The sequence below is a fragment of the Biomphalaria glabrata genome, chromosome 7 (assembly GCF_947242115.1).
Source record: "Biomphalaria glabrata chromosome 7, xgBioGlab47.1, whole genome shotgun sequence".
Lineage (NCBI taxonomy): Eukaryota > Metazoa > Mollusca > Gastropoda > Planorbidae > Biomphalaria > Biomphalaria glabrata.
This window is the reverse complement of record NC_074717.1, coordinates 42019279-42039073: the sequence shown is the minus strand read 5'-3', so window position 1 is coordinate 42039073 and position 19795 is coordinate 42019279. Positions and strand designations below refer to the sequence as shown.

Genomic DNA, 19795 nt, shown 5'->3' with positions numbered 1-19795 from the left:
CGCCTGAGTACTGTATTGATTTGCGTCTCTCTCTCTTTCTCTCTCTCTCTTTCTCTCGCTCTCTCTATGTCTATGTCACCTTGTCTCCCACACTCAGGAACGAAAATCAGACAAAATAAATAATAAAAAAAAAAAGATGATGGATGTTCTGTCCGAATGAGTCCGACTTTTTCTTTTTCTCTTATTTATGAAAAGTACAATAAAATGGAAGTCTGTCTACATCATTTTTTAAAAAATGTTTTTGTGAATATTTGTTTCGTTTAAAAAAAAATCCATCTTTTAATCGTCTGCTTACAATGGGCACTAGAGTAATGGTCCCTGATACATAAGATTTCAATTTAGATATTTTATTATCAACACGATTCATCGCTTGCTACATTGACTAATGACCAAACTGAGTTGTGATCATATTAGAAAGTTTAAAATAACTCATTCATGCAAGCGATTATCTTTCCCTGGGCATCTTCACTGCCATGTAAATCGATAAATCGGTATCGCATATATCAATTCTGTAAGCATGTTTACTGTCGAAAACTAACAAGGGCGAAGAAATCACTACAAATATCAAGAAGAGATAAAGACATAATCGATTGCTGCTAATTAATTGGGTGATTTTGATTCGCTGCCAGCTCCTTGAGCCACAAGGCCGGTCCACGCTTTTGCTGTAATCGGAGTCGTTGAAGCGTATCGCATTCAGCGGCGCTGGCTTTAAGATAGGCTTGCGTATGTGTGGGTAGGGGTAGTTTGCGGCCACGAGTGTTGGCCCGAACGGTCGGGCTCAAGACCTATTCAGTAATTTGTCGCCACTGTTCTGCGGTGGCTGTGATTCAACGAACGCTTTTGTGGGAGTAATCATTGTTCGAGAGGAATGGCAGGCTATTCATTTAAAGAACAACCGGGCCACTGATTGCCAAGAGTTCGGCTAAGGTCTTGAGTGTAACACGTTTGCTCTGAGAAGACCAGCGGATATAAATTAGCTTATAAATAGGGCTGAAAGACATTTTGAGTTATGAAACACGAGTTGGTCTCAGTGTCCAGATCAGTGACCGGCCCAAGAAGGTGACGTGGGCCCAGGACTCGGTGTGAACCACAAAAGGAGTCACTTCGAGGGACAGTTTTCTTATTGCTGTGTTGTTTTTTTTTTTACTTGTCCGAGACGACGTGGGATTTAAATCCTGAAAATGACGTCATGGTGCTTCTACTGTTGTTTGGTATGTTACATTCGTTTTATATATTCATAATCATATGCGAATGTATTAAGTAGTGAGCGATTGAAAAAGTCCCGAGACTTCTATTATATAGTCTGAGATATACAAAGCAAACATGCGTCTACAGTTTCATACCTGGGCGTTTATTGATTCACTGCACGTTATTCGTAGCTCTGTTGTAAAAGAAGACGGTCACGTGATTAAGAAGTCTGATCACGTGGTTGGCAGTCTGTTTATGTCACGTTGTATTGATGTCAGTAAATGATTGCTTATTTATGACACATGTCATTGCCGACTTGTCAGCTTGGTCATGTCGACAGAAGCGACAGCGCTCTTTCTTCCTGAAGTTTTTGTGTTTAAAAAATCAGCGAATTGCGCTGACTATTACGTCGTGAAGAGTGGTCGAGGGATAGGCCTAGTGGAGGAAGGCGATTGATCATATCTACGTGACAATAAAGACGGCATAAGCAGATTTATACGGTTTAAGTCAAAGAGCGTGTGTCTGAATTTTTAAATTAAAATATAGGTGGAAAACTAGAAAGGTTATAAAAAAATAATATAAGATAGTACTTGAACAAGAGAGGAGTTAGGTTCCAACCCCATCTCTCTAAAGCCACCTATATCATGGAAATTGTTATAAGCTGTCATAAAAAATACTTTTTTTTTTTTGAAGATTGAGCAACTAACAAAATACTTCTTCTTCTTCTTTTTAATATTAGTATATATTATAAGTGTTGGTTTGAATCCATGGAGAATAGTAGAATTGGATTAAATACTTCAACTTAGATTTGTTTTTAGATGACTATACATTGTTTGTAATTAACTTCTGTGGTTAATAACAAGAAGCAACTCTAGATGCGCACGACCCCTCCCCTCTTTTTGTTTTCGTAGGGTAACTCTAGTTCGTCCGACTTGCAGAAATAAAAGAGTGATCTTTCCTTTACTTCTTCTTGCGTGTCCCAACTCTTGAGCCATGAAGAGAATTATATATATATATATATATATATATATATATATATATATATATATATATATATATATATATATATATATATATATATATAATAAATAATTATAATTTTATTTGTAAAGTGCTGTTAACAAACAAAATGTAGGCTCAAGGCACTGTGTCAATATTTTAAACACAAAAAACGAGAGCTAAAATGACAAACTAATCTAAAAAAAGTTTTAAAACAGGTAGGTCTTAATGTTCTTGAAAGTAGTGTAGCATGTTGTCTGTCTGAGATCAATGGGGAGTGAGTACCAACCTGAAAAAGCCGCAGACCGTAGTTTTTGAGGGAGAAACGTGGCACCACTAAAAGCGTTGAGTCCATTAAACGCAGGGCTCTCTTAGGGACAATTGGAGTGATCAGTTCACTACATCTCATTGTTATATATACACTGATGACAAAGTGTGGCCACCTTTTAGTCGATTCTCAGTTTCTCGCATTTCACCCTCATATAGTTTCTAAATTATTTTCATTATTTATTTATTCTGTATTTAGATCTCTACCACATAATAAATTACATTTAAAAAAAAATATATTTAAAAAAAATATTTCAATATAAATTAATAATAAAGAGTTAACATTAAATCCTTATACTCCTTAAAGTAATACTGTTGTATGTACGAAATATTGTGTGTGGCTGTTGAATTGGCTGTACAATTCCATCCTAAGCTTTAGAACTGATCTACCTAAAGGACACAATACAATAAGAGCTCATTGGCCGCTAATTGCTCCCGTTTTCTTTTGTTCATTTAAGAGTGTTGTAGCTTTATTTTTGTTTTAAATCTCAAGTCCATTGATCAGTGATAATTGATGTAACAATCACGTACTTATCGATTACGTAAATACGATAGCGGTGATCGATAAATCTTTATCTGATCCACATCCAAACATTCTAGGGCAGTATAGGCTAAAATTGGATACGGTTATTCTCCGCACTCGGTCAGTGGGCGACCATCGAGTTACTGGAGGTTTCTTGTCACAATTTCCAATAAGTAGATCTATTCCAATCATTAACACGGCAATGTCTTCGATTCCAAAGATTAAGGATGAGTGCAGTGTTTGATGTGACTTCGCAGACCCAGTTGCAATACCTTGTCGTGCGATATGCGCACTGGACTGTCGTTCGGACTTATCGATGGTCTCGGGTTCAAACCCTGCCCGTTCCCATCCCACGTCATCCAGCAGGAGGTTTAGACTAGGAAGTAAACTATCTTCACCTCTGAAGGAACATCCGAAACATGTCAAACATTTTACAAACATATTTTCCTTCCTCTCATGCAGTCAAAGCCGTTGTCCGTCGGCAGTCTATTGAAGTTTTCTTTCCGTCTTCTGCGTCTTTCTTCAATAAGGGATTTTCCTTTTAGTCTCAGATGTTTGTTCCGCAGCTTTTATGAGAGCTTTTCAAATGTCTCTTTTAGAGGCCATCCGCAAAGAAAAATTTATTTATTTTAAAAATAATTAATAAAATACCATTAGTGCATTCCTAAGAACTGTCCGGATTTATAAATAATTGAAATATCAGTTATTAAATTACCAAGTTCATTAGAATACTGTAGACTAAAAGAGACTAGTGTCAACATTTTTTTAAAAGACAGCATGCCTTTAGTCACGTGATACACGCAATACAGAAAACACAACAACAATAATGGTTTGATCTATTTGAATAACGTTGAATAATAATTTACCAATTGACCACGCCCGGTATTTTGTTTTGAATCAAAACTTGAGTCTCTCCCTCCCTTCCTCTCTCTCTCTCTCTCTCTCCCTCTCTGTCTCTGTCTCTCTCAGTCTCTCTTTAACAATTATACGTTTTTACTTCAGTGCTTAAAGCAGAAAAGAATCCCCATGGGGCTTTTGATGGCATGGCAGTCTTGTTCATAGCCTTAATCTATTGCATTCCCTCTATATGAAATAATGTAATTGAATTATATCAAGCGATCGATGCCAATTAAAATTTGGCAAGAGCCTGCGGTTCGATTGTAATCAGCCGATCAGATGTGTAGTCGTCAGGCTCTTCTATATTGTTTATTCCACACCAACGACCGTTTTAATTGGGAGGTTCTAAAACAGATCGATATCTTAACCCCAGGGCTTTATATCTAAATATGCGCTTAGCTACTTTTGTTTTGGAATAAATAGTTTGAATTTTAATGAAACAATTTCACCTTTAATCTGTGTGTTTTAGTATACTACGTCATCGTATAGATTTAGATAACATAGTAAATATCTGAACTCACACTAACAGTAACAACCATAGCAACAGTAGACACAGTGGCGTAGCTAGGTATTTGGGGGACACTAAAATGGGGGGGGAGTGCCGCGGAGACTTTAGACCCTCTCCCCCCACCCTAGCTAACGCCAATGAGTAGACATAAACTTTATGTTGACATTATTTTAAATTGCTATGTTGTTGACTTTGTTTCACCCATATTTAATGCCCTGGCTTTCATGATCTATAAACAATCTACGGACGGAAGGAGGTTAACAATAACTAGAAAGATCCGTTCGTCGATTTTTAATTAAAAGCTATTCTGTTTCGACTATTCAAGATGATCTATAGTCTGTATACAGCTATAACACGAATGAGAAAAAAATTACAATTCAGAATTTTCTAGTTTTTTTTAAACATATTACACTCTATTAAATTAAAATTAAAAATCAATTTTATTAGTTTAAATTAAAACATGAGTATCTCGATATTTAAAAAATGTTTGACAACAACATGATGGTCCCTTCTACAAGTTAAAATGTTAATTCTGGCCTGGATGAAACAATGACAACTGTTTCCATTCGTATGAAATATTCATTGTCTGCATCGTGCGATTGAATTACCAATGCGCTTCTCTGCCCCTGGTTCCGGCATCAAACGAGCCAGACAGAAAAGAAACCCGAACCAATGTTTGCAGTCTCGTATTGTCCGAAGCTGTTTGATTTATTCCAGTGTCATCTCACTGGGATGTCACACTTCCAGATTGGAATAAAAAGCTCAGAGAATAATTACAGTCCACGAATCTCTTACAAGACATTCATCGTCAGAATAAAAAAGTACTCACTACAAATTTGGAATTGAAAAATAAGAATATATATATAAATATATATATATATATATTTATCAGCATTGGTAAAGAAAAGCTAACAAATGTCAGTAGCTTTAAATATTTTGGATCTATTGTCTCAGATAAAGGAACAAAACCTGAACTACTGTCCAGAATTGCACAGTCTACAGCAGCACTTGCAAAACTCCAAATAATTTGGACCGACAAAGGGTTAGCCCTCGACGACTGATGCTCTCCTTGGTCATGGTCACATTCTTATATGCTCGCGAATCTTTGAGGCTGAGTGCAGATCTCGCGAAGAGGATCCTAGCAATAGAACAAAGATGCTACAGAAATTATTCTAGGTGTCACTTACAAAGACCTCGTAACGAATGAAGAGATAAGAAACAGGAGTAATGCAGCAATCGGACCCCACAATGACCTGCTAACCATTGTCAAAAAACGGAAACAAACTCTATGGCCACATCACAAGGTCCTTGGGATCTCGCAAAGACCTTCCTTCAGGTAACAGTACCAGGAAGAAGAAGAAGAGGAGGAAGACTGCGAAAGCGATGGGAATACATCAAAGAATGGACGAGTCTGTCATTAAATGAAATTATATCCAAGACAAAAGACAGAGAGGAATGCAGAAAGATGGTTGACAGTTCTTGTATGTTGTCCCATCGGCTAAAGGTTAAAGGTTAGGACACGGGCATCATTCAAAGTGTGTATTTATTCTAAGTAAGCACATTGGGAGATAACAAATTATGTACGTCACAGCTGGGTATTTCCGGTCCCCATTTCCTAATATTTGGCGTGAAATAAAATTTCTTTTTAAGATTAGATAAAATATAGGTCTATAACATTGATTATTAGTATTCTTATAATAATAGTAATAATAATAATAATAATAATAATCTGTATTATCCATAAGGAAATTTGTCTTACAATTTATGCATTACGCCAAACAAAAACATTATAATGATAAAAAACCAAAATATAAGCTCACGCCAGACTCAATCATAATTTACATGCGAAAAGTTTATAGAAAAATATAATAGATAAAAATACATTTAAAGTAATAATACGAGCTCCTCCTTTTATACAGTGTAAAGAGAAATTATATTAGATAAAGAATGAAAACTGTTTACCCAGCGCCAATCCTCCCCTTTCTCTGTGGAAAAAAAAATTCCTGGTTGAGCAAATGTATAAATCTAGTAGATTTGATACAATTCTAATAATGAGCCTACAGATTCAGACTTCGAAGTCTCTGCGCCAAAACGCTCCTAAATGTATATTATTTTATTAAGCTTTTAAATAGTATGAAGCATACATGCGGAAATACCCGAAGTCTGATCGAGATAGAGATTGTCTATTCCTCTAATGTAGTTGTTTTTTTTTACTATAAAAAAATATTTTTATTTTCTTTTCCCGAATATAGACATCAACTATCAAATTTCTATTAAAATAGTTAGAGCCGGTTTCGAGAACGTGTGTCCATTCACAAAGGTTTTTAAGCCGATAAATTTGCAAGCTGAATAGAGGAATTGTAAAAAAATAGATGTTACAGCAAAAATTTTAGAAAATGTAAGGCTTAATGATGCAAACAAGCATTACCCCTTTTACGTCAGTTTTGTTTTGGTTTAATAAGACATTTACATTAATCGTCTAATGTCTAGTGTCAATAAAAATGAACTCAAATTTTATACTTGATCTAAAAATTATTAAACAAATGTCGACAAAACAGTCTAATATTTTCATAGCTCAGCCAAGGTTAGAGTTTTGAATGTTTTGTTTTGGTAAAGTACTGCATTCATCCCAGTTTTGTTTCTCTTGTTAGAGTTAAATTTGATGAGCTTACCTTAGTCCATAGGTCCACCATAGACAATTAAGAATATCAGTCTTATGTTGTTTATTAACAGAGTGACCACGCTTCTCGGCAGATAGTGTCAGAGCTGTTAAACGAGTGGCTTAGGTATTGATATATTTTCACATTTCATTTTCAACCTTTTAGTGGTCGAGAGGCTAGGTGCGCTTGAACTTGGCTTGTCTTGGCTACCTAGAAGGGGGCTCGAGGTTCGACACCCGACTCGGGCAGAGTTGTGTTTACTGAGCGCCTAAAAGCAGCACAGAAAACCAACTCCTAGATACCCCCTCCCCCCACTGGTCCACAAATGAGATTGGACCAAAGCGCTCTGAGCATGCTATAAGCATGAAAGTAGCGCTATATAAAAGCTATAATAATAATAATAATAAAATAAAAAAGCAACAACAACAACAACAACGAAAAATGCCTAACAAATAAACAAAAATATATAAAAATGTTTAAGACTAAGACTAAGACTGCTTTATTGATCCTTATGGAAATTTGTTGTGATTTCTGTGTCCAGAGTTCAAGACCCGTTGCTTTATTAGTCCTGGAAGTGAACCTATTCTGTCCCTCCACCCCCCCCCCCCCCCTCGTCTCGCTCTACCTACCACCTTAGTGCCAGGCATGCGTTCACTACCGCTGGCTGCATGACCTTGACCTCGGGGTGACTTACATGTTTGTCGCACACCCCTTCCCTTACACCACCTCGTCTGCTTCGAGTCTGGGTCGCTAGTGACAGGCGCAATGACTTAACTGAGAATGTTATTACATTGATATCACATTCCCCCCACTCTCTAACCATCCCCGACCTCAGTTGTTTGAAGTCAATATGCTTTCCTCCATGAGACGTAACATTATTTCTATAAGTCGATTTTCCTGACTGATTCAGGCAACCCATTCCATTCTCCAGTAGCGTAGCTAGAAATTTGCCATAATTTTGGGGCCCTTGCATTTTATTACTGGGCATCATGGCATGAGATAATCGCGTAATATGTAATGTTGAAAGTAAAAAAAATAATTTAGAACACTTATTTGGGGGCCCCCTTTAAGTGGGACCACGGCCCACAGGGATTTCCAAATTCTCCTCCCCACATCCCCCACCATAGCTAAATGCCACAGCCATTCTCTAATGACACTAGGGAAGAAAGACCACTTGTACGAATTTATTCTAGAGTATGGAATATGTTATCATGTACATTCTTTGTGTCTTTCTGAGTATTTTATTAGGTTTTGTTTTTTCTATTTGTAAGTTCTGGTTTAGTGTTTTATGAATAATAGCCACTTTACTTTTTATTCTTCTGTCCTGAAGTGTCTCTAAGTTTAGTGATTTAACTAATGGTGTTACTCAAATCCAATCGGAATATTCTTTTGTTCTAAATCTCACTGCTCAATTTTGTAAGTGATTTTTAACACCCAGTTTACAAAATATTCATGCGCGCAATGGAATAGTTCTCTCTATGAATGAGCATTGTTAGATTGTTCTCTTGATGTGTCTCCTCTCTGGTCCCTTGCGGGGCATAAGCCACCAACCAGCTTCCTCCAGGCGTCTCGGTTCTGGGAGAGTATCTCCAACTGTCCCCACGTCTTGCTCATAAACCTTCCAGCTTGAGGTCCATCTTCTCCCAGGTCCATGACTTCTTTTTGCTGTTTGGTGTTTCTGTATGCGCACTATAAAATAGTTCTCTTAATACATGAACACTGCACGCTCATGTGCTGCTGGCTTAGGACTTTTGTCTCACGATGGTGCCTCGTTTTAATCTACTGTCCCTCCGCTATTCCCTGAGATTCTGCAGGATCAGTGTTTCCCAAACTTTGTTCCGCGGAACCCTAGTGTTCCGCGAGACCTGAATAGGTGTTCCACCAACTACTGGAACAAAGAACTAATAGGCCGTTACGTGAATTAATGGCTTTACAAATCTAGCAAAGTGTCTCGCTAATTACTCGGAATATGGGAAGTGCTTCGTTACGGAATAAGTTTGGGAAACACTGTGCTAGATCTTTGGGCTAGGTTGACATAAAAAATCTTAATTTCCGCAAAAAAAGATTCCAATATTTGTTAAACAAAGCACGTAAAATCGTTGTCTTTACGCATGCCCATAATGCAAATGTTATTTTTTTCATGGTGCATATTATATGATGAATAAATATATTTTTTTTTGTCGTTCAAAGGATGCCATTAGTCAGAGCTATCGAGTCATTAATTATTAATCTGTTGATTGTCGTTTACAAACTAATCGTAATACTATTTCAAACTCAGCAGAAATGACTGGAAACCAGTACGTAAGTTCGTGATAGCGTGAGATTTGACGGGAATTCGAATGAAACAATTACTTATATGACATCATTGTTTTGGCAGTAGATCAAAAGCCCAAATTGCATTCGCAAGGTCAAGTCTGCTGTTATCAAGGTGAAAGGGGGTGGAGCATTATATCTCGTAGATGGGTGGCCACGAGCTGGTGACATAATATCTATAAGCTACTTGGCTCGGTTCGTGTCTTCTTCACCCTAGCGCTCCAAGATTGAAAACACATTCCTACCTACTTAGCTAAGGGGATAGAACCCTTGAGTAGAGAACCAAACGATTGGAAAAGAACATATAAGCGTTTTTTTTTTAAATAACTTTTTTTCAAACTAGGTATTTTTAATGTTGAAAAAAAATTGAATTTGTCAACATGTGTGTATCTATCTCAATGTGTGTGTGCGTTTAATTCTAACTCCATGATAACTAAATGACGTAATTCTATGTAGCGTAACTCTATGATACCATTTAATGAACATATGCTGTGTAGGGATGAACTGAAGGGGAAGAATCATTAGAAGGCCAAGAATAAAAATCCTATGCAGCCTGCTTTGTATTAATATTATTCATATTAGATGTCTTCAAATTAGTCTTGAGTTTTGAGTTTTAGATTTTTTAAAAATTTTAGGCCGATATTAAGATGAGCAGTATACAGTGCAGTATATAGGTTATGAATGAGTGATTTTTATTACAGGGAAGAAGAAACTATTCGTTCTTTGAGGGTTAACAGAGAGAGAGAGAGAGAGAGAGAGAGAGAAAAAGGTTGACAGCGATGCTAAGCGATTCCTTACAAAATGAACGTCTAACATGAGACCTCTGTGAAATGTGTCAGACTTATATGGCGTTGCACTCAATTCAATGAACTCATAATTGTGCTCTCTCTGTTTTTCTATATATATCTTTTTTTTTACTCTGTCTCTCCCTCTCTCTCTCTCTCTCTCTGTTTCTTTATGCACTCTTTTTCTTTTCCTTCTTCTTTCTCTCAGTAAAACATTTTTTAGACTCTAAACTTCTTATGTCCTTGATATTTGACATCTCACCATCTGTCACTGCCTTTGACATGTCACCATCTGTCACTGCCTTTGCCATGTCACTCGTCACAGCCGTTTAACGGATCTCAGCAAAGCGTCAATTTTTTTTTATTATTTCCAAAGATTTGACATTTTTATTTTTTCACAACAATCTAGAACACGTGAGCAAACATGCGTCTACACAAACACACACACACACATCAACGCATACACACAAATATTTACACACATTCACAAACACATACAACGCATGCCACTAATCACAAGCCAGATAGCCTTGTAAATAAACAATGTTGTTGGATATACAGAAGGCAAGACTCTGGATAACAGATTATTATTGTCAGGTCTTTTGTGTCAAAGTATTCCTTTTCCTAAAGCCATACTAAGATATAAAAGAGGTAAGCCATCAATAAATAGGTTTACTTTCCACAGATATAGTTAGACACCCCACACCACTCACACACATACAAACATAGTACATGCATACATAAATACGCACACACACACACAGGAGGAGGCAAGTACACTGACATTATATAACCTTCCAGTGTGTAGATAATTCTTGATGTCATCGTTTTATGTGCATGTACTCTCTAAACTTACACAGTAACTTACACTTCGGTTTTGACAAACTTGATAACAAAAATAACAAAATAACAAAAAAAAAATTAGTATCATTTTCATTAAAAAAAAATATATTTACATATAATTCCGCCTTGTCACATACAAAGATGATTTTAAATCTGTATCTCAGGACAAATCTCAATACTGTTACCCTTAATTTATATATTCGCGTTGTTATAGCCGTTTTTTTATTTTTCACAATATTTATATATATTTTTTTTTACTTTTAATTTAAAAAAAACAACTGTTTTTTCCCTCTGTGAAGAAGACGATACATTTTTTTCTTCCATTTTATTTCTAACCAAAAACAAAAGATTGAAATTTAAAAAAAAATGAATCTACATTTAAAGTTATTTAAAAATATACAAAATAAAATAAATATTTAAATACTTAACCATCTATCCTCATCTGGGATATTGTCTAGAAATTGTTAGAAGCTGACATTATTCAGCATACAAACAATCCACGATGGTTGGTATCAGGACGTAGAGGTTCCTGCTATTTTATCATTTCTGATTGATTTAAGTTATGTCAATGTTTGGGGCAGGATGACACATTTCGATTCTATATGAAAAAAAAAATTCTAGATCCGTACGTTCATTAACTTTGGTTTGGTTGTCATTTAAATTGCGTACACTCCATTGGCTTCCGGTGATAGTAGGAATCGATTACAAGGTGTCCACACTTCGTCCCCAGTGCGAATACAACAAAGAGATGCCCTTGTACCTTAGCGATCACTCCGTATGTCCCTCTGAGAGTCCTGCGCTCAATGGACGCTTCTAGTGGTGCCACGTTTCTCCCTCAAAAGCTACGGTCTGCGGGCTTTTTCAGTGCACGGATCAAAGGTTTGGAACTCACTCCCAATTGATCTCAGTCAGACAAAAATGCTTCACCACTTTCAAGAACAGCATTACGACCTGTTCAAACTTTTGTTTAAATTATTTTGTCATTATAGTTCTTGTGTCCTGCTTATGATTGCATACAATGTCTTGTTTGTGTTTGGGTAGAGCCTTAGCTTCGAATTTGTAAGTAATAAAGTGATTTAAAAAATTATATCAAACACATTTACTTTTAAATTTAAATTAAAAAAAAAATGGAATGTACGGTAAGCCGGCGGTATTTGAATTTTCATTCTCTAGATAACTTCAAACGTTATTTAAAAAGTGGGATTATATCTAGAAGGGGAAACAAGAAACGAACATCCAAACAGAAAATCTAAAGTTAACTCTTGCTGTGATCCGAAAAAAATAAAGATATAATATTTTTGCAAATTACTATTTGTGTTGTCATGGTTACAGAGCTCCGCCTTCAATTTGAAGCAAATGATGCCGCATTTTTTAAATATATAATACGGAAAGGGAAAGAGAGAGAGAGAGAGAGAGAGAGAGAAAGGAAGAGAAAGAAAGAGAGTAAAAGATACAGAGAGTCAGAGACACAGAGAGAGAGAGAGAGAGAGGAAGAGAGCGTGTCAGAGACAAAGAGAGAGAGAGAGAGAGAGAGACCTCATTTCAACAGTGTGTCTTTAGACTCGCGGGCTATAAAAATAGCTTCTAACATTTACAAACATTACCGTGACCAGAAAGTCATAAAAGTTGACCCTAATTACATCATGCATATGTAAATATTTCAACCTTTAAACAGCCAATCAGAAAAATATTATCATCACCAATAAGCAGTCTGAATATATAAGAAACTGTTTCTATGTAAAAGACCAGATGTCACTCATCGATCTAAGTAGGTGAGTCTAGGTGAGGGTAGGTGAGAGTAGGTGTGGGTTAACACTTCTGTTGAAGTACCTTCTAAAGGAAGACAAAAACTGCAGGAGATTCACTCAAGTCTGTCTTCTGTTGTTTTTTTTTTTTGTTAGTGTGACACAGCAAACGATGTAACAAGACGTTGTCATGGCAACGTGGAAATGATCCGATCAGATCTGGACGTGGACATATTTGCTCACCGTAAACACGTGACAGTCCGTGGCATGACGGCAATATGGCGGGGGGGGGGGGGGGGGAAAGGGGATCAAGCCGTATGATTTACTAAACTCGGTAAAGACCAGCTCCCCAGGGAAGGAAAAGGTTAGAGGAATGGATGGTGGGGGGTTGGGCTCCCTGTATACAATGCATGGTCCCTGGGCGATTAATGTGGCTCCCAACCTAACGGTCAATGACGTAATCCGTGAGTGATGGACATTTTGAAATTGTCGCCAGGACATTCGGTCAACATTGGTATCTAACTTCGAGTGTAATGTCTGACCTAATTATAGAAACATTTTTTAATGTCATTTTGGAACTTAAAATAGTTTCTTGAGGGGTTTACTAAAGTGGTCCTGTCATCAGGTCAATGAGTGTGCCAGCACGTGCATCTCTGAGTGAGACTGACATGTAACAAATGTAACCTCGTTACTTGCAGCTTTAATCACGTGACATACATAACACGCCATTTGACACTTTACAGTGTTTGGGTTACATTAAAAATGTTGCAATGTTCATGTTACTTTAAAATGTTACAAGTGTTGGGTTACATTTAAAATGTAAGTTTCGGGTTGCATTTACAAAGTTGCAGTGTTTGGGTTACATTTAAAATGTAAGTTTCGGGTTGCATTTACAAAGTTGCAGTGTTTGGGTTACATTTAAAATGTAAGTTTCGGGTTGCATTTAAAAAGTTGCAGTGTTTGGGTTACATTTAAAATGTAAGTTTCGGGTTGCATTTAAAAAATTGCAGTGTTTGGGTTACTTTTAAAATGTTAGTTTCGGGTTGCATTTAAAAAGTTGCAGTGTTTGGGTTACATTTAAAATGTTAGTTTCGGGTTGCATTTAAAAAGTTGCAGTGTTTGGGTTAGATTTAAAATGTAAGTTTCGGGTTGCATTTAAAAAGTTGCAGTGTTTGGGTTACATTTAAAATGTTAGTTTCGGGTTGCATTTAAAAAGTTGCAGTGTTTGGGTTAGATTTAAAATGTAAGTTTCGGGTTGCATTTAAAAAGTTGCAGTGTTTGGGTTACATTTAAAATGCTAGTTTTGGGTTACATTTAAAAAGTTGCAGTGTTGGATTCTATTTAAAAAGTTGCAGTGTTGGGTTGCATTTAAAACGTTGCAGTGTTTGGGTTACATTTATAATGTTACACTGTTTGGGGTTGTGATTTATTGTTGTATGTATTGTGCTGACAACGTGACTAATACAGAACACACATATCATTATATTGTGTTCGAGTTCGAGTATATCAGCTCTTACTGTCTTCAATATTGGCTTGATACTATAGTGTTATGAATGGCATGACGGTCAAATGGGACTATTTAGTTTTGTCTATTTATTTTTTATGTTCACTTTTTATATTCAGTGATATAAATCTCGTAACGAGGTGAAAATCTTTTCACTAACATGTTTTTATCAAATGGATATGAAATTTTAAAGAATTATGTAAATTAAAAAAACTAGTTTTTAATCATTAATATTATATATTTATTACAAAAAACTAGTGAGTCTTTTAATGCAGTATGCAATTAAAGGTTGTCAAGGATTTTAGTCCGTAATTAAGCCCGTAAAAGAATTTCGACACCTAAAATCATGTCAATGTTCATACATTTATAAATGTTTAGTGAACTATGGATGATATAGTACTAGTTATTAACGTTTGCTCAACCTTTCTACACTCTTAGAAACCGTGAAATGACCGAATGTAATCATAATCATATTTCTGGTTTGCTAGAATGCGTTTAAATTCCTGCATAATTGAAGTGAATTGTTATATTGTAATACAAAAGTAGAGTGTCTGTGTTTTACGTGATAATAACTTGCTCGTAAATTTGCTTCTGAATGCACAATCTGAACACATTCTATGCTTTCACGTGTAAACAATGCGACCAGCATTACTAAATTGAATCTCTGTACTGCATTAAACCTATGATGGGATCAGCCTCGTCTGTTTCAAGGCAGAAATGACCTTACTGAATATTTATGGAGGGAATGACACTAAAATAAAAGAAGAATACGGTGGTTGAGTGGGTTAAGCACGTGACCCTTCACAACTTGGAGTCGAATCCAGGTGATGACTGGGATTTCGAATTTTGGGATTTTCGGGGCGCCACTGAATCTACCTAACTCTATTGGGTACCTGACGTTAGTCGTTGTGCTGGCGATATGAAACCTGCTTGTTAACTGTCTGCTAGAGAAACAGATGCTTTACTTAGCATTTGTTAAACAGACTGAATGAGTGCACCATAGGAACAGATGATTGTACAAGGACTATTTCATTCATTGATTTAAGGATATAAAACTAGGTCAGAAAGAAACTGAATATTAACAAATATAATCTTGACATTTGTTGACGTTTGAATAAAATAGTATTCGCTTAAGAGTAACTGCGAGTAAAGAACTCTTCTAGATGCGAGTAATGAGACATGAATTAACCAATAAGTTGATTTCTGGTAATAAATTATTTTGTTGTATATAAACATGGTAGATTGGATATTAATGTTTAACCTTTCAAATAATTCTGTTCTATTCATTGCTATTACTGATTTTTTTTTTTTTGGTCATATAAGGAAGACCGATTAAAGGTTGGTTCTGTGCAGGGGCGGACTGGCTATATGGGCATTCGGGCAAATGCCCGGTGGGCTGGTACCCAAATGGGCCTGTTGGGCCACCGAAAGGGCCGCATGGATGCCACTATGACACGTATTAAATTGTTAAAGGTTTTCTACTATTCTCTTATAAAAGTGACTCTCTGAACGTCGTGATAAAAGAAATCTTTTACAGACTCTACAATATAAGACTAATTAAATCTAACACATTCTAAATAGGCCTGTAATGTAATAGTCTACATCCTACACTTAGCGGTTAATTAGCAACATAAGATCTATATTTCTAATTACGATATAGAAGATGTTTACAAATATCGATACATTATCCAACTTAAAATAATGATTTTGAGGATAGGTAGACCTAGAGCTAGTAGAACTGGATGCCCTGATATCCAATTAGTGGGCCGGATTGTATAGAATCGCCCGGGCCGATTTTTACATCCAGTCCGCCCCTGGTTCTGTGTGTTTCTCAATGGAATTTGCATGTATGGTACCGAATACCTAGAAGAGAATTAATTATAAACTTAGTTAAAGTTAACCAAACAAAGTCGCCATATAAAATGGTTTGATAAAATGTTTACGGCTTAGGATACTGCTATTATTATTTTCGGGTTTCCTTCTGATGTCATATCAGATGTCATTTGGAACGTTATACTAAATGTCATGTCAGATGTCACGTGAAATGTTTTATCAGATGCCATATCACATGTCATATCAAAGGAATGAAAAAAAACAGAAAGGAAAAAACATATCACTAGCCTGCGTTCAGAGTGTGAAGGCAATGACCGGAAATGATCCTTACTAGTTCCGGTATCAGGACAAAACATTCGCTAATTATCTAAACAATGGCCCTGGTCAATACTCCTGGGCTGTTAGAGAAGTCGCGAGCTGGGTTCATTTGTTTGAGGGGGAAAATGAGAGAGTGGCGCAAATGACTCGAACGACGAGATCAGTGACGTCTAAATCCGGTGCAGAGTTGACAACTCTCAAGGGATATCTGACAGATACCAGATAATTACATTAGGAAAGACAGTTTTTGATAAACGAAAAAAAAAAAAAACTGGTCGAAAGTTGCGATGTTGGTAGTAGTTGATATTTTACCAAGATAGACAACTCTACACTCTTCTACGAAACAAAGTTATATTACATTTTGCCTAAAGACGTGCCTATACGACACTAATTAGAAGGCCTCAACGCTGACCTGTGACGTCACAACCTGCGGGAAGTTTAGACCAATGGCTCGTTGCCACGTCACCTGCTCGTTAACCTGTTTGCTAGAGAAACAGATGCTTTAATTAGCATTTGTTAAACAGACTGAAATTCCGCATTATAAAAACATGTACCTATACAAGGACCATTTTGATTCATTGATTTGTGGGAAGTTTAGACCAGTGGCTCGTTGCCACGTCACAGGTTTGAGCGACGTGGCAACGAGCTATTGGTCTCCATTGCCCAGAGGTTGAGACGTCACAGATCAGTGTTGAGGCCTTCTATGACGAATTTTTCTCGGCCTAGACAACTGAATTCCGATTTGGAAGAAATCTAATTTATAACAAACTTATACTACATTCTGACATTAAGAAAATCATTTTAACCAATTCTGAAACAAATTGATACGTCGACTCTATTTACTATGAAATATTTTTTAAAAAAATCTAAACTTTTTTTTTTCTCTTTTTGCAATGGTCAGCCTGCAAGGATGATAATATTTAAAATAGCATTTCCCTTGTCATTTTAACGAAATCTTGCGATATCCTCAAAACAATATCAAATTGGCTTTTTGAAATCGAGTTTTCTTTGCTCTTTCATGAAACTTTTTTTCACACTTATTTTTCATACAATATAGACTTACTTAGAGTTACTTATAATTACTTAGACTTACTTAGATTTACTTGGACAATATAGACTTACTTAGATTTACTTGGACAATATAGACTTACTTAGAGTTACTTATAATTACTTAGACTTACTTAGATTTACTTGGACAATATAGACTTACTTATAATTAGAGTTACTTATAATTACTTAGACTTACTTAGATTTACTTGGACAATATAGACTTACTTAGAGTTACTTACAATTACTTAGACTTACTTAGATTTTTACTTTGACTTAGACCCTTCCCCGCTGGCTGGCGCATTGGGTGGCCAGCTGTCTACATAAATATCTATCACAGGCAGCTGTCTGAAGCTTCTTCTTACCTGGTGTTTAGCATGAAAGTGTGGCGCCAAGTTATACGAGGACGTCCCTGTTTGCGCGTTCCTCGTATTGGCCTCCATGTCATCGCCACTCTTGGTATGCGTAATTCATTCTGTCGGATGTCCCGCAAACCTCCTGAGACGCTCGGACACAACCCTGTTAACCCAAAGTGACCTTTAAACTATTAATTGATACACCAGATAGGGATCTCTGACTAAGCTACGACCAGAGGGTCACATCTGGCCCGTGACCTGATGTTTACCTCTCAACAGTTTGCCCACAATGTATCATAAAGCTTCAGTTCTTTTGTCCACGCCATTTTGCGAGAATGCCGCTCGTGATCATGTCTCTAAAATGTCGCCAGGAGAAAAAAACAAATTGGGCTACTCAGAGATTCGCCCATGTTTCCCAAATTTTAAACTGTCACACTCAGATTATATAACCAGTGACCGGGGCAAGGATGCTATCTGACATAGAGCATATCACAACTCATTGAGATAATTGGTAGCAATTAGCAGACGACAACGACCTGACACCTACCACTAGAGTCCCTCTTGACAGCAATCAGCGAGTGATAACAGCATGATATCAATAATGGAAGACTCGTGCGACAGATTCGCATCGTTCTTACGTCACTGATAGGCAAGCAGAGCTGGGGTACTCGGATACTGGGATACTTGAATACTGGAATAATAGTCCACCTCCCCTCCACCCCGCAGTGCCCCGCTGCTAGTCTTCTAATCGTCGCACCGGGAAATCTAAACTGATGAAGCGTGTCCTCACTTTAGGGCAGCGGTTCTCAACCTTTTAAGCACGGTGACCCCATTTTACAATCCCCCACTCTGCCGCGACCCCCCCCCCCCCACACACACACACACATACAGCAATAGAAGAGTAGACAATAACAATCCATATTTTCGATGGTCTTAGGCGACCCCTGGCAAATGGTCAATCGACCCCCCAAAGGGGTCGCGACCCACAGGTTGAGAACCCCTGATTTAGGGTCACTAATAGGACGTCAAAATGGAGGAACTAGAGAGATAGTAGTAGTTCATGACCTATCACGACTTTTTCATTGCAGATACTCCCCTGCCTACTCAGACCCACACTCTATTAAATATTTTAAGCTTATATTCGTCTAATCGATAACGCCACCCTCCTTCTTCACAAAGAATAAACACAGACTTTGTGAGTATAAACTTAGATTCTGATAATTTTTCTATCAGACCTTTGATTACGTTGGAATAGTGATGTTTGCACAGGAATCATGGCATGACATTCATGCGCGATTTGGTCTGTGTCAAAATTCAAGAGTAAATTTACCATACCATTATGTAGTTTAAAAAACGTTAACTCACTCTGTATGTTTTTGTCTGTTTGGATTCTCGTAGTCAATATTTCGACCACTTCTACTCATCTAATCGTTATCAAATTTTGCGTACAAGTCCTTGCTCGATGACAACACACAAATCAATAAAAACATCAAATAATTAGTAAATCAATTAGTCGCAATGAATTAATTTTGTTTTTATATAGAATAAGTACTAATCTAAAGGGAGAAAACCCTTTTTGTTGAGAATTAAGTTATCGAAATTGAAAGACAACTAGATCACAAAAAACAAAAAAACAACATTACAAAAACTTAATGTAAAGATTATATCAAAGACTTCATGTATGTATAATTATCAGTTACAGAGAAAACTGCAATGTGTTTAGTAATCGACATTGTCATAATTATCATTTTCAATAATATTCTCCCTTACAAGATACGTTGTTACCATTAATTTCAATTAGCAAAGATCGAATCGTATATTAAAGAGGATCTCTCTTTCTGCATGTTTGTGCCTCTGCTATTGGCTGGACTGTGACTTTTACCCACCAGACATCTGATGACAAATACCAATAATGTACAAGATGTTGGCTTGATTAGTGTCTGACTGGG

At 36.7% G+C, this 19795-nt stretch overlaps 1 protein-coding gene across 6 annotated transcripts in view; it reads left to right on the top strand.

Annotated features, from left to right (window-relative positions):
* The window catches only part of LOC106062110 (carbonic anhydrase-like), a 126415-nt gene that overhangs the window by 86743 nt on the left and 19877 nt on the right, over positions 1–19795 (top strand). The window contains exon 1 of one of the 6 annotated variants that reach the window (XM_056034732.1): positions 804–1211. The exons of 4 other annotated variants lie outside the window; for them this stretch is intronic. In XM_056034732.1, coding sequence (XP_055890707.1) covers positions 1182–1211 — 30 coding nt within the window. In that variant the 5' untranslated portion in view covers positions 804–1181. Of the gene's footprint in view, positions 1–803; positions 1212–10736; positions 10852–19795 lie in introns of those variants that run through there. One more of the 6 variants, XM_056034734.1, reaches the window with a different exon arrangement.